Source organism: Gekko japonicus, unplaced genomic scaffold (assembly GCF_001447785.1).
Source record: "Gekko japonicus isolate JY-2015 unplaced genomic scaffold, Gekko_japonicus_V1.1 scaffold4410, whole genome shotgun sequence".
Taxonomy (NCBI): Eukaryota; Metazoa; Chordata; class Lepidosauria; order Squamata; family Gekkonidae; genus Gekko; species Gekko japonicus.
This window is the reverse complement of record NW_015163742.1, coordinates 20,025-34,239: the sequence shown is the minus strand read 5'-3', so window position 1 is coordinate 34,239 and position 14,215 is coordinate 20,025. Positions and strand designations below refer to the sequence as shown.

The window sequence follows — 14,215 nt, the reverse complement described above, 5'->3', positions numbered from 1 at the left end:
AAAGGGGGGGGGGGGTGTGATGAATCTGTGTTATAAGAACTCTGCTAGTACTTTGGTACATAGTATTTGGTACATAAAATCAATTTCTAAGACCCAAAAGTCCTATAAAAAGATAAATACCTGCCACATTAACAGTAGACAATGTCATGTGGATGGGGGCTTTTCAGTCTCAACCCTTTAAGTCGCTACTTAAGATAATTTAATTTGGACCCTGAATTATATTTATTTTAATGATTTTATCCTCTCTCCACCAAAGGTGCTCAAGGAGGTTTATGCAGAATAAAAGCAATGTAAATATTTTTAGATAACGGCAAAAAAATCATGTAACATCGACACAATCATTCAAAAGCTTGGGTAAGTGAACACAGGCCATCTCTGTACATAAAGAGATAATAGCTACATCCACCTTAATCATGTCTGTAACAGACACGCCAACCCCTCCGGGTCAACCGTGCTGATTCAAGGAACAGGCTGCACAACACAAGTACAAATTACTCAAGGAAATCTAAAACCGCCTTAAGCATAAGGTAGTCTGCCACCAGGTCCTTTAGTGGTTCCCAAAAGCTCTGGAATAAAAGACCAAACTTCCAGACTGGCTATGGAACGGAGGAGGAGGAGGAGGAGGAGGAGGAGGAGGAGGAGGAGATGATGATGATTGGATTTATACCCCGCCCTTTACTTGGAGTCTCAGAGCAGCTTACAAACTCCTTTCCCTTCCCCCTCCCCACAACAGACACCCTGTGAGGTGGGTGGGGCTGAGAGAACTCTGACACAAACTGCTCTTTTTCAAGGACAGCTGTGACTGACCCAAGTTTACATCAGCAGGTGCAAGTGGAGGAGTGGGGAATCAAACCCGGTTCTCCCAGATTAGAGTCCGCCCACTTAGCCACTACACCAAACAGGAGCTGCTAAGGGTTCCTCCCCCATGAGTATTGCAGGTCACCATTTATTATTATTTGTTTAGATGTTTATACCTGACTTTTCCTTCCAGTGGGAACTCAAAGCGACTTACAACATTGTTCTCTCCATCTCCATTTTATCCTTTCAACAACCTTGTGAGGTAAATTAGGCCCAAGCCTACCCAGGATGCACACACAGCGGATTGGTGATTTGAACCAGGGTTGGCCAGATCATACTCCAACACTAACCTAGCTTCTATTTATCTCCAGGTTTGATCTTCCCTAAAGAAGAAAGGTAGTTCCGTATTAGCTGGCCCAGACTCTGGCAATCAGTCAGTGAGCCCAATCTACCTCTCCATCATCACATTCTCCCAAGACAGGATATGTATTTGAGAGGGTATGGGGGCAATCTCCTTTCCGTCTCCTTGTGCTTCCACCACCACCAGGCCCCTGGGTGGGGGGGGGGGGGGGGTTGGGGGGGGCAGCGCACTGCAGACATATCACCCCTCCACTTAAGCCCCAGGAACTGGCTTCAAGAGTGTTGAGCAGGTTTGATTGCTCTTCAGCACACTCTCTGAGCATGCTGGTTGATTTCCCTCCTACTACGAGTTGCTTTGCTGGGGAGTGAGGAGACATTTAGATTGGGAATGTGGTGTAGGCGAGAGAGAACGTGAGCAACTATAGTTATTACAGAAACAAATCTGTTAGCTCTAAAACTCACACAACCATCAAAAAGGCAGACTTACCGAGGTTTTAATAAAATCCTGGTTCTTCAGGTTTTCCAGTAACCGCTGACTCTGAATGGAAAGAGAAAATTTTAATAGAGGAGGAAGGCGGTACACACAAAGTAGAGCAAGGAAGTGAACAAACCAGAATCAAACTGATGTGCAAACTAGCATATGCATCACCATGAAACAAATCTGTTAGCTCTAAAACTCACACAACCATCAAAAAGGCAGACTTACCGAGGTTTTAATAAAATCCTGGTTCTTCAGGTTTTCCAGTAACCGCTGACTCTGAATGGAAAGAGAAAATTTGAATAGAGGAGGAAGGTGGTACACACAAAGTAGAGCAAAGAAATGAACAAACCAGAATCAAACTAGCATATGCATCATCACTCCTGATACAGGAAGAGAGACACTCTCCACCAGATAATGTGGCTGGACTTGGACCTGGGTTCAGGTGGTCTCACTCTCCATCACTGATACCCTCTTGGGCATCACCTTTCTTTCCACCTTAAATCTCTAAACTGGCAACAGCAGCAGTAAGCCCAGAAAGCTGTTGTGAGGACAAAAAAGCAAGACCCTAAAAACTACTTAAGCACTTTAAAAAGAAAAAAGTTTGTAACATCAACTATTAGTGTGAGTTTTAATTTAAACGCACTTGAAGTAATGGTGAAGTCTTCCTGTTCTGAGCACATAAAACGGCTTCTTTCTTTGCCCACCCCTTATCTGCTGCAATAGGCTGTCCCAATCTCCCAGTACAGAAAAACTACTATGGCAGTGTCCTGTAAAAGCTCTCCAAATGGCCTTTGCTGGAAAGCAGTCAATTAAAAAGCAGCAACAATGGAGATTCCTAAGTATCAATTTACTTTCATCCCATGTTCTTAGAGCAAGGTCTTGAACAAGAAAACGGAAAAACTTAAATAAAACTCATGTCTAAAAACTCCTCCTTTTGACATTTTTCTCTAGCCTCTAGAAATCGAGCAACAAAATAAGTACATTTGGAATCAGAATCTTCTAAGAGGAACTAAACCTTTTGCTTTAATGGCACTAGAGGATGCACAGTCTATTTGTCAAGGCATGGTATAATCCATTTTAGCCTAAACTGGAGCACATAAGGACACTGCAGGAGAATATGTACAAGAAAGTCCACTGACGGGAGGGGGCAGGGACATAACCGATTTGAAAAAGGGATCCTTAGGAGACGACCCAGCAATACCACTGAAAATGGGCAGTTGAATCATGAATGCATAAAGGTCCTACATTACTTTGGGCTAACCAAATAATCCAAATAAGAAGGGAGTTCACCCTTAGACAGAAGAGCTAAGGCAAATGGAGAACATGTCCTCCAAACATCAAAACGTGTTTTTTGCATTGATTTACAGAGGAAGAAAAAAGACCCTCCACCTCAAGTTTTACAAGAGATAAGTTCTGTTCAAAAAGCTGGAGCCAGGTAGCCCTATAAGGGTCCCTGAGAGTTAGGTTTACCGAGCCACCCTCAGGGGCCTCAAAAAATAGATGAAACCAAAAAATAAAGGCATGTACCCAGGTGCAGGCTTCTATAGAGCTAAGACCAAATTCATAACAAAGGTCCACTGATGAAATGCACGTAGGAAGCCCTCCAATTGCCTGAAGGAACAAAGACCACACTCTGTTTATAGAATCTTCTACCGAAGAAATCCATATAGGGACACTATACAAAAGTTGTGAAATCACCACTGAGTTAAAAACTCTAACAGCAGCTGGGATATAATGTGCCCCAATAGAAAAAAAGAAACACAAAATTGCCTTAGACTTCTGAGTGACTAATTGTTTATGACATCTCCAGGACAAGGCAGACTGAAATAAAATACCCAAATACCTAACACGGGAAACCTGCAAGATCTTCCGCCCATTAACTATCCACGTCTCTCCTTTGTTTGAAGAGTGAGGCACAAGTTTCATAATTTTAGTTTTAGTAAAATTAATAGATAATTCCTCATGCAGACTATTTTCAAAGCCTAAAAAAGACTGACTCAGGTTTGGGAAAGTAAAACAAATCAATTGTATAAAGTAAAAGAGGGACTGCAATCCCCAGTAATTTAGGTGAGTGCAGAAAAGGATCAGTAAAAAAAACCTGGCAAATCAGGCAAATACAAGCTAAACAACGATGGTGCTAGAAGGTACCCCTGTCAAAAAAAAACCAAAACAAAAACCTAAATGATGGGGAAGGGAACAGTTCAGTGACCCTCACTATTACACTGCACTTGGGAAGTAGAATCAGTATAGAGATTTTAATTTAACCACAACAATCTCCCGTCAATTGTGGTTTGCTTCAATTTAGCCCGTAGATGGTGTCATGATCTGGGCTGTGCCACCAGAGGCCTACTAGGCCCAGGGAGCCTGGCTAGCAGTAGGGGAGGCTGGGCCTACAAACTCCAGAAGGCCTTGGGAAGTTTTGGCGCCGATTTTGACCAATAGGGAAGAAGAGGGCTGGGGAATAAGAGAACTGGTACAAGAGGAAAAGCTGTTCTTCTTCCCAGGGAACAGGGCCATAAGAGAGGCTGTTGTGGGGAAGAAACCCTCATCCTGAGGGAAGGATGAGTAGTCTAAGGCCACTTGAAATAGTGAGCTGTGGACAGTATATATTTAGATGCGTTAGGGCATTTGATTTCTTTTCTTTTCACCCACTTACTGTTATTATTCTGCACCTTGTTCGTTTGACCTCCTATAAAATAAACTATTTTCATTGTTCACTCTGCCTGGTCCTCACGCTCATTTCAGCTAAAAGGGAGGTCTAAAGGCTTGGGAGGGTGCTCTGGGCCTTCTCAAAGGAGCCTGGAACCAGAGTGGTGGCAGCATCAGGTGACACCCCACCTGAGCCGTAACAGACGGTTTCCAGATATGGAATCAAATGCATAGGAAAGGTCTAGGAAGGCCTATGAAAAGTCCTTGAACTGGCACACTTACTAATCAAGTGAAATAACACTGACAGCGTTCGAGAGTACTATGTCCCTTATGAAATCCCACCTGTTCTGGGCCAATGATCTTAGAATCAACCATCCAAGACTGAAGCATGCTCAGAAGAAATGCTGCATAGATCTTACCTACAACTGATAACAAACTAATGGGTTGATAGTTCTTAGGGGGAATCACACCACACTAATGGGTTGATAGTTCTTAGGGGGGATCACACATCACTCTAGTAAAAAGATTAGCCAAAAGAGGCACCCCCAGTCCATGTTATTAATAATAAATTCTGCTGGAATACCCACTATCTCTGAACATAGGACTGGTTGCCATTCTGGAAGATCAAGAGACATTGTGGCACCTAGATTATCATCATTTTTTGACTTAGAATACATTGATGAAAAAAGTGATACGCAAATCTGAGCAGTAATAACATGAGAGAGACTACCTCTAGTTTTTAAAGAAGAGGAAACAATCAACCACTACCACCAAAGAGGCTGTGATCCCAAAGACCACTATCCTGACCATGGTGATGGGTGGAGGCATGGGCACCCAGTCGTGGTCCTACTTCCCTACCTGTACAGAAGAGAGCTGGGCAATAACTCCCGACCCCAGAATGGTTTCCTATGGATGGCGGTATGGCAGTGCCTATCCTGAGGATTACAGGAGGGAGTACAGGAGACCCCTCAAGATTGAAGATGCCCAGTTGGAGTGGGTGTGGCGCAAACTCCAAGGGCAGACCGAAGAGCTGCACTGGGAGATGCGAGAGATGATGCTGGATCTGCCCCGACCAGCAACAGGTGCTGGCCCAGGATCAAGCAGGGCTGGTCCTCATGGGACCCCCAGCACCATCGGGGGGGGCAGGCGACCAGCCTCCAGCCATGCTGCCGGAACCCCCAGCACCAGCTGCGCCCATGCCTGATCACGAGAGGCACTGAGAGATGCTAGATGCTACTTTCGATGGCAACTCTGACAAGCTAGCTTTCTGCCTGGTACAAATCCACAAGTTTCTGTGAGACTGGGGCTCCACGGTCGCAACAGACAAGCACAGAGTGGACTACATCAGCTTGCGACTGAGGGACAGGGCAGCCGATTGGCACATGGGGCTCCACAAGATTAGAGGCTCTGAACTTTGGGATGTGACAGCCTTTATGTGGGCACTGAGGCAGCAGTATGAAGACCTGCTGGAGCTGGAAAAAGCACGGTCCCGCTTACGGCCTCTGAAGCAAGGCAACTGGTCGGTATGCGAGTTTTCAGATGAGTTCAAGATGCATGTTGCCAAGATACAGGGATGACCTGAAGAGGTCCTGATTGAACAATATCGGACCGGCCTCAACCACGTGATTCTGGAGATGGTTCCAGGATCCGGGAACCCGTTAACCCTAGCTGGCTGGATACGTGAATCCAGTGACGCTGAGAACTGGCTCAACACGATTGAGATGTACCTGCCCAAGTCAGCCCTGAAGACTCAAGGAGGCAAAGCGAAAGGCCAGTGCTCCAAGATGAAGGAATCCATGTGCGACTGGCATATGAAGCAAGGAGTGTGTCTGCGCTGCGGAGAACCAGACCACTACGCTGCCTTCTGCTCAGCCAACCTGACACCCCCTGGGGGGAGAGCGCCTGAAAAACGTAGCTCTGATATGCCGGTGAAGCCTGGGAGAGTGAGACACAAGCAGCAGAGGGCTCTCCGGTTGAACACAGCTCCTGACAGTGGAGACAATGCCACCCAGCCGATGGGAAAAGGCTGGGACCTGCTGTAAAAGGCGCAACCCAGCAGGTCCAAAAGCCAGCGGCGCCATGTTTGGTGAGCAACACCACTCCCTTGTTTCTCATGACTGTGTCCATTATAAACCCAGAGATGGGTACCCAAGTGAGGGTGAGGTCTCTAGTTGACTCTGGGTATATGAGAGACTTAATTAGCCCTGCCAAAGTTACGGGGTTGGTGGTCCCTGTGCAAACCCTTCCTAAGCCACTCATCTTTACTCAAATGGATAGTCCCACTATGAAGGAAGCCTGTAAATACCAGATTGTACCGGTGATAATGGAGACAGGGCGCCACTGGGAGCAACGGCCATTAGTGATCAACCTGATGGCCTGATTTTCTACGGTGCTAGGGAATCCCTGGCTAAGAGACCATGACCCTTATATCCAGTGGAGTGCATTACATTTCCCCAACTCCAAATGTGATGATAATGTGTGGAAAGCTGAGTGGAGAGAAGCGCCTACCGCTTTACCGGAGCGGGCGTGCTTGGCTCAGTAGGACCTCTACTCAATCCCGGCAGAGTACAGAGACCTAGCCCAGGTATTTGAGGAAGACAAAGCAGACAAACTCCCACACACACATCGTAATGCAGACTGTGCCATTGAAATTTTACCAGGGCATAAAATGCCAAAAGGAAAATTGTATGCTATGAGCCCCGCTGAGAAAGAGCAATTGCGTTCGTTTGTTGACAAAAACCTAGCCCATGGGTTCATCCAGCCTGCCTTCTTGCTCTTTGCAGCTCCCGTCCTCTTCCAGAAGAAAGATGGGGGGTTGAGGCTGTGTACGGATTATCAAGGCTTAAATGCTGTCTCTACCACTAATGCATACCCCCTCCCATTGATTAATGACCTCTTGGCTGAAGCCACAAGGGGTAAAATTTTCTCCAAGTTGGATCTAAGAGACGCTTACTTTTAGGTGCGCATCCGGGAAGGGGATGAACATAAGACAGCCTTCAATACTCGTTTGGGCCAGTTTGAATACCTGGTTATGCCCCTCGGATTGGCCGGAGCCCCGGGGGTGGTCATGAACTTAATAAATGAAGTGTTGCACAAGCATCTGTTCAAAGGGGTTTTGGTTTATCTTGATGATATCCTGATTTATTCACAAGATAAGGACTCACATGTGACTTTGGTGAGGGAGGTTCTGGAAATGCTGTATGAACACCGCCTTTTTGCTAAGATCTCTAAATGTGAGTTCCATAAAGAGGAAGTGGACTTTTTGGGCTACTGTATCTCGGGGAAGGGATTGGGAATGGACCTGCAGAAAGTGACTGATGTGCTGGGGTGGGAGGCCCCACGCACCCAGAGATAACTCTAATCCTTCTTGGGTTCGTGAATTTCTACCGTCCATTCACCCCCAATTTTGCCCAAGTGAGCCTGTCCCTCACTGATTTATTAAAAACTAAGGGGAAGGGGCAGGAGAACACTAAACCGAGTGCCAAATTAAATTGGATTCCAGAGTGCCAACAGGCTTTTGACAGACTCAAAGAGCTGTTTACGTCAGAGCCTATTTTACATAATCTAGATGAAAATAAACTTTTTGTGGTTCAGGTGGACGCATCAGATGTTCCTGCAGAAGGGAGAAGACGGGAAACTCCACCCCCTAGCCTACATGTCTAAAAAATTCAACTCCACTGAACGTAACTGGGCGGTTTGGAATAAGGAAGCAGCAGCCATTAAACTGGCCCTTCCTACTTGGCGTCATTGGTTGGAGGGAGCTCAGGTGCTGTTAGAAGTGTGGACAGATCATAAAAATTTAGAGGCGCTACTCAACCCCCCCCGTAACCTGAATGCCAAACAGCTCCGATGGGTGGAGTTTTTCTCTAAATTTCGTTTCACCCTCCAACACCTCCCTGGCAAATCAAATTTCCTTGCTGATGCACTCTCACGCCTTCATCAACATGCCAGTTAACGGGAAGAGGTGGTGGACTCCATGTTCACCCCCTCCCAACTGGGAGGCGCAGTGATGATGCACAGTCACGCGAAGGCAGAACCAAACGGGGAGGGGGAACCGTAGGCTGCCAAGTTTAAAGCTGCCTTCACAGGCAGTGACAGGGAGGAAGTTACTAAAGACCCCTCTATCCAACAAAAACCAGATGGATGTTGGTATCGGGGGCGGGGGGAAGCTGTTTGTGCCACAAGCCTTGTGGGCTGAGGTTTTACATTTTGGGCACGGATCTAAATTGGTTGGTCATTAAAAACCAACCGTCTCTTGCAACAGAAATTTTGGTGGCCGTGCATGCGGGCTGACATTTCCCAGTACGTGGGATCCTGCCAAACTTGTTTAATGAGTATTTGGAGTCCGTGGAAACCGGCAGGAACCCTGTTTTTGTTGTTGTTCAGTCGCACAGTCGAGTCCGACTTTTTGCGACCCCATGGACCACAGCATGCCAGGCCCTCCTGTCTTCCGTTGTGCTCTAGAGTTTGCTTAATTCATATTCGTTGCATCGATAACAGTGCCTAACCATCTCATCCTTTGCTGTCCCCCTCTTCTTTGACCTTCAATCTTTCCCAGCGTCCGGGTCTTCTCCAGTGAGTGCTCCCATCTCATTTGGTGGCCAAAGTATTTGAGCTTCAGTTTCATTATCTGGCCTTCCAGGGAACAGTCAGGGTTGATTTCTTTTAGGATTGACCGATTTGATCTCCTGGCAGTCCAAGGGACTCACAAGAGTCTTCTCCAGCACCATAATTCAAAAAAATCTATTCTTCGGCACTCGGCCTTCCTTATAGTCCAACTCTCGCAGCCAAGCATTACTACTGGGAATACCATTGCTTTGACCATACAGACTTTTGTTGTCAGGGTGATGTCTCTTACTTTTTATTATGCTGTCTAGGTTTGCCATTGCTTTCCTCCCAAGGAGCACACATCTTTTAATTTCATGGCTGCAGTCACCGTCCGTAGTGATCTGGGATCCCAGGAACGTGAAGTCTGTCACTGCTTCCACGATTTCCCCTTCGATTTGCCAAGGAGTGATGGGGCCGGATGCCAAGATCTTAAGTTTTTTTGATGTTGAGTTTCAAGCCAACTTTTGCGCTCTCCTCTTTCACTCTGACCAAGAGGCTCTTTAGGTCCTCTTCACTTTCTGCCATTAGAGTGGTATCGTCTGCATATTTGAGGTTGTTGATGTTTTTCCCAGCAAACTTAATTCCGGCTTGTGATTCATCTAGGCCGGCATTTCGCATGATGTACTCTGCATATAAATTAAATAAGCAAGGTGACAATATACATCACTGTCGCTTCTTGACCCTTATACAGGTTTCTCAAGAGACATGTGAGGTGGTCTGGTACTCCCATCTCTTTAAGGATTTGCCACAGTTTGTTCGGATTCACACAATCAAAGGTTTTAGTACAGTCAATGAACCAGAAGTAGATGTTTTTCTGGTACTCTCTGGCTTTCTCCATAATCCAGCGAATGTTGGCAATTTGATCTCTCGTTCCTCTACCTCTTCGAAACCCAGCTTGTACTTCTGGCAGTTGTCTATCCACATACTGCTGAAGCCTAGCTTGTAGGATCCTGAGCGTGACCTTGCTGACGTGAGAAATGAGTGCAATTGTGCGATAGTTTGAACATTCCTTAGGCCCCTGTAAACACCCCGTTGACCCCGGGAAGTCATTTCCATGGACTTTATAACAGTTTTACCCAGTAAGGGGAAAACAGTGATTTGGGTGGTTGTGGACTTATTCTCTAAACAGGCCCATTTCATTCCATGCAAACAACTACCAACCGCAAAGGCACTGGCTGAGATGTTCATGCATCACGTGGTGAGACTGCATTCCACCACCAAATAAAATAATATCCAACTGAGGTGCCCAGTTCGTTGGTAAGTTTTGGAAAGAGCTCCTACAGGTTTTGGGCATTGAACGGGGACTCCGTAGAGCTCATCATGAGACTGATGAACAAACTGAACGTGTCAATCAAATAGTGGAACAGGTTCTTCGTTGCTTTTTCAATTATCAACAAGACAATTGGGCTGAGTTGCTGCCCTATGCAGAGTATAGTTACAATAATTCTGTGCATAGCTCCACAGGGCTATCTCCCTTGAAGGCGATGCATGGGTATGAAGGGCCCCTTTGCCTACTATGGTTACTCCTGTGCCAACTTCTGGAGACCTTCGCACTTGGGGGCAAGGCCTTAAGGACTAGTGGTCTGCCATCCAAAAAACCCTAGACAAAGCCAAAGCGGATTACAAAGCCCAGGCTAAGGGATCTGCTCCTGAATGGGATAAGTGTACTTATCCACCAAAAACCTGAAGGGACTCCAGCCTAGGAGGAAGTTGGGCTGGAAATATGTTGGTCCCTTCAAAGTTTTGCGCAAAATGCACTGGAAAACCAATAGTTAGAACAAAATTTCAACTGTTTCAAATTAAAACAAAACAAAAGCCCTGCACTTTACAAGCTAATTAATAACAGGTTAACAATCAAAACTCCCTCTAAGCCTTTTCATCTACTCAACTTTCACACCACTCCAACCCCACCCAAACAAGGGAGGGAGAGAAGATTTTGGCACTGAGTCTATTAAACAAAAGAAGAGGGAGAGTGGTAAAGACTAAAAACTAAGTAAGCTAAACTGAACAGAGAACAAAAGACAAAAAACTAAGATAAAATAGAATAAAATAAAAATTAAATGCCCCAAGGACAGAGTACAGCCTTGTAGTGTCCTACTGCGTCGGAGCCAGAAAACCCCTAAGAATCAATCTAGTTATTAAAGGCAGATCATGTCACAGGCCTTCTTGCCCTGGCAGCTCTTTCAGCAGTAATTGGTAAGACCTGCCAAACATGACCCATTTGGACCTATTGGCTTGTGTCAGGTACCATATAAATAGCTATGTTTTGTGACCTTAACAATGACTTACATTCACATGGCCACCATCCCAGCCCCATGCTATCTTGGGATCTATGCATCAACCAGAGGCATGCACAGCTACTGTGACCGAGAATGGTATTAAGTGTTCTCTTGCCACTGTGTACTTTGAGCAATTAACTTACGGAATTCATTGCCGTGAGATGTAACAACCAGACTTTGAAATGAAATTAAGGCATGAAAGACAGGTCTATTGATGGCACCATGGGAGGGACGCAGTCTGTTGCCTTCACATACTGACTATGAGGTTCTCAGGAGCATTTGGTCACCAATGAAGATTAGGGCTACCCTACTCTGCAACTTGAGGAGCTGCGGTGGCTCAAGTGGTTAAGACGCTGAACTGCAGGCTGTGGAAGGTCGGTAGTTCAGTAGTTCGAGACCCATGTGCCGCATGATGGAGTGAGCTCCCATCTCTAGTTCCAGCTCCTGCCAACCTAGCAGTTCGAAAGCAAGAAATTGCAAGTAGATAAATAGGTACCACTTCAGTGGGAAGGTAACAGTGTTCCGTGCGCCTTGGTGTTTAGTCATGCCGCCACATGACCACGGAAACATCTTCAGACAGCGCTGGCTCTTCGGCTTTGAAACGGAAATGAGCACCGCAACCCTAGAGTCGGATTCGACTGGCTTTTGAGCAAGGGAACCTTTTACTTACTCTGCAACTTATGGCAACCAGAGAGATCAACCAACACAAAAATCCCCAACTCCTTACCAACTGAGATGCATGTTTTATTCTTTCGACAATCCCATCATGTCCGAGGTATTGCAAAGAGAGCCACAGAGGCAAGGCACGAAGCTTCTCTACTGCTTGACTGGTGGTCAGACCTGCAGCCAAGGACTGGAGGGGAAAAAAAATAATACTTGACTAGCTATTCATTTTATTATTTTAAAGCGACATACTCAGCCTTTTGCTCAAATGAGCTCCAGTAGATTAAAGTAATACAAAACAAAGGTATCAAACCATTAAGACAAAGATGGTCAAGACCTAAATAGCCTGAACAAACAAAACAGCTTTTACCTGGAACTGAAAACAAAGTAATGCAGTCACTAGATAAATTTGTTCCATGATTGAGGAGCCAAAGCAAAAGAGGCCTTGTTCCCAACAGCTACCTACCTTTTGAAGGACAGTTACAATTTACAGTTTGCCTTTGTTACGCCCCCTTACACTAAAAATCCACTTGAAACGGGAGGGGCAAAAGCCCCACTGCATTCCAACAGTTTAAAAGCTCAAACACTGCTTCTCATGTCACTGCTGTTTAATACTGATCACTAAAACATATCTAAATAGAGGCTACTAGTACTAATTTCCCCAGAAAACATTGTTCTGATAGTGCAGTGGTGCAAAGCAAAAGACGCTATTTTGTAAACCAAATTCTATTGTCCACGAGATCAGAACTCAAATCTTTTTGTGCTCAAGAAATACAAAGTATATACAGCAAGCTCCCATGTAACCAAGGACTTAGGCAGTTGCTTTAGCATTGGGAGTAGAGACAAGCAAACTATCTTTGGCTAATTCAGAATTTACAAACTTTCAGAACTCTCACTCAAGCCTGTAACCAGGATTTTTTTGCTTGTGGGACATATCTTTTTCTTGTGGGGCAGACACAACATCAAATAAAAATTAAATAACATAAACATGAATTGTTTACTGAAACTCTTCAAACCTGAATTGTATTTGTAGCTTTTCTCTCTCTCTTACACACACACACCCTGTTTTGACCTACCATCAAATGAAAACTGGATGTTTTTGGTTGCTTTAACAAATTAGGATTTACTTGCAGCAGTTCTTCAAACATGAATTGTGGCTCGTCCCCCATGCCCCAACATTTTTGCTTGCTTTTTAAAAAATCATTAATTATTTGCAGCAGTTCTTTAAATATGAATTGTAGCTGCTCACCTCTTGCCTTGAAACTCCCCTTGTTTAACCTAACAGCTGATCAGCAGGGAGTGAAACTGACCAGAAGCTGCAGTGCGGCTTCCCTTTCTTTCCCACCTGGCTGCAGGGCTATGCGCACTGGGGGTGGGGGTGTCTGGAATCCTCAGGTGGTGGGGTAGGTCTCGTGGGTAGTGGGGGTCCACCCCCAAACGCCCCACCATGGCTACGGGCCTGCACTCACCCCAAAGTAGCTTGCCTTGTTTCCGAGAGTGGTTTCTCAAATCCCAACACTGGCACATGCGAGATGAGTCTCACAATATTTTCAACAGCTCCTCAAAATGTTATCCCCGGTTGTACGCACTATGCTGTCCCCTACGTCAAAGAGAATGAAGAAGTCCTTGCACGCACAGCATTCCATCAGGAGCGCCAGAGAACTGGATCAAGCTGCATGACCAAGAGGGACCGGCTTACCAAAGAAGGATCCTCATGTCTGTACAGAGTCACGGCAGGCACCGCCGGGAGACCTAACCAAGGCCCCAGAGTCAAGGTCATGCTGTCCGCTTTGGTTGCTGCCTAGAGAAAGTAAAGAACAGCTGGCTTTTTAAAGGCAACTCTGAATGAAACAATACATAAAATGAGGTTCTAAAATGAGATACAGGCCTTCCCTAAGGAGGCACAGGCACTTGACAGGGAAAATGAAAACGCCTGCCATAAAAAGGATGAAAACAAAAGAGACTCAAAGCGCCTAGAGAAGGTCTTTTTTTCATTTTTATTTTACAGTATTAGTGTCATAATTGAGAGCCAGTGTGGCTAAGTGGGTAAAATGTTGGACTAGGATCTAGGAGACATAGGTTCAAATTCCCACTCTGCCATGGTAGCTTGCTAGGTGACCTTTGGCCAGTCACATGTTCTCAGCCTAACCTACCTCACAGGGTTGTTGGGAGGATAAAATGGAGGCAAAGAGAACAAAGAAAGCCGCTTTGGGTTTCCACTGGAGAAAAAGGCAGGGTATAAACGAAGTGAATAAATACTAAATAAAAACCCATTCCATCTTTTCCATGCATTCTACCATACATAAGCACAATTTATTCAGATTTTTTTTCTAAATATAACATTTCTTCATAATATATAATTCTCTGAAATGTTCCA

The 14,215-nt window shown here is 45.4% G+C and overlaps 1 protein-coding gene across 1 annotated transcript in view; it reads right to left on the bottom strand.

Moving 5' to 3' along the window:
* PDXDC1 (pyridoxal-dependent decarboxylase domain containing 1) overlaps positions 1–14,215 on the bottom strand; it is a gene marked incomplete at its 5' end in the record, with an annotated part of 64,684 nt that overhangs the window by 31,450 nt on the left and 19,019 nt on the right. Inside the window, 3 exons of the mRNA XM_015407887.1 lie at positions 1,865–1,915; positions 11,903–12,028; positions 13,538–13,639. Coding sequence (XP_015263373.1) covers positions 1,865–1,915; positions 11,903–12,028; positions 13,538–13,639 — 279 coding nt within the window. The remainder of the gene's footprint in view (positions 1–1,864; positions 1,916–11,902; positions 12,029–13,537; positions 13,640–14,215) is intronic.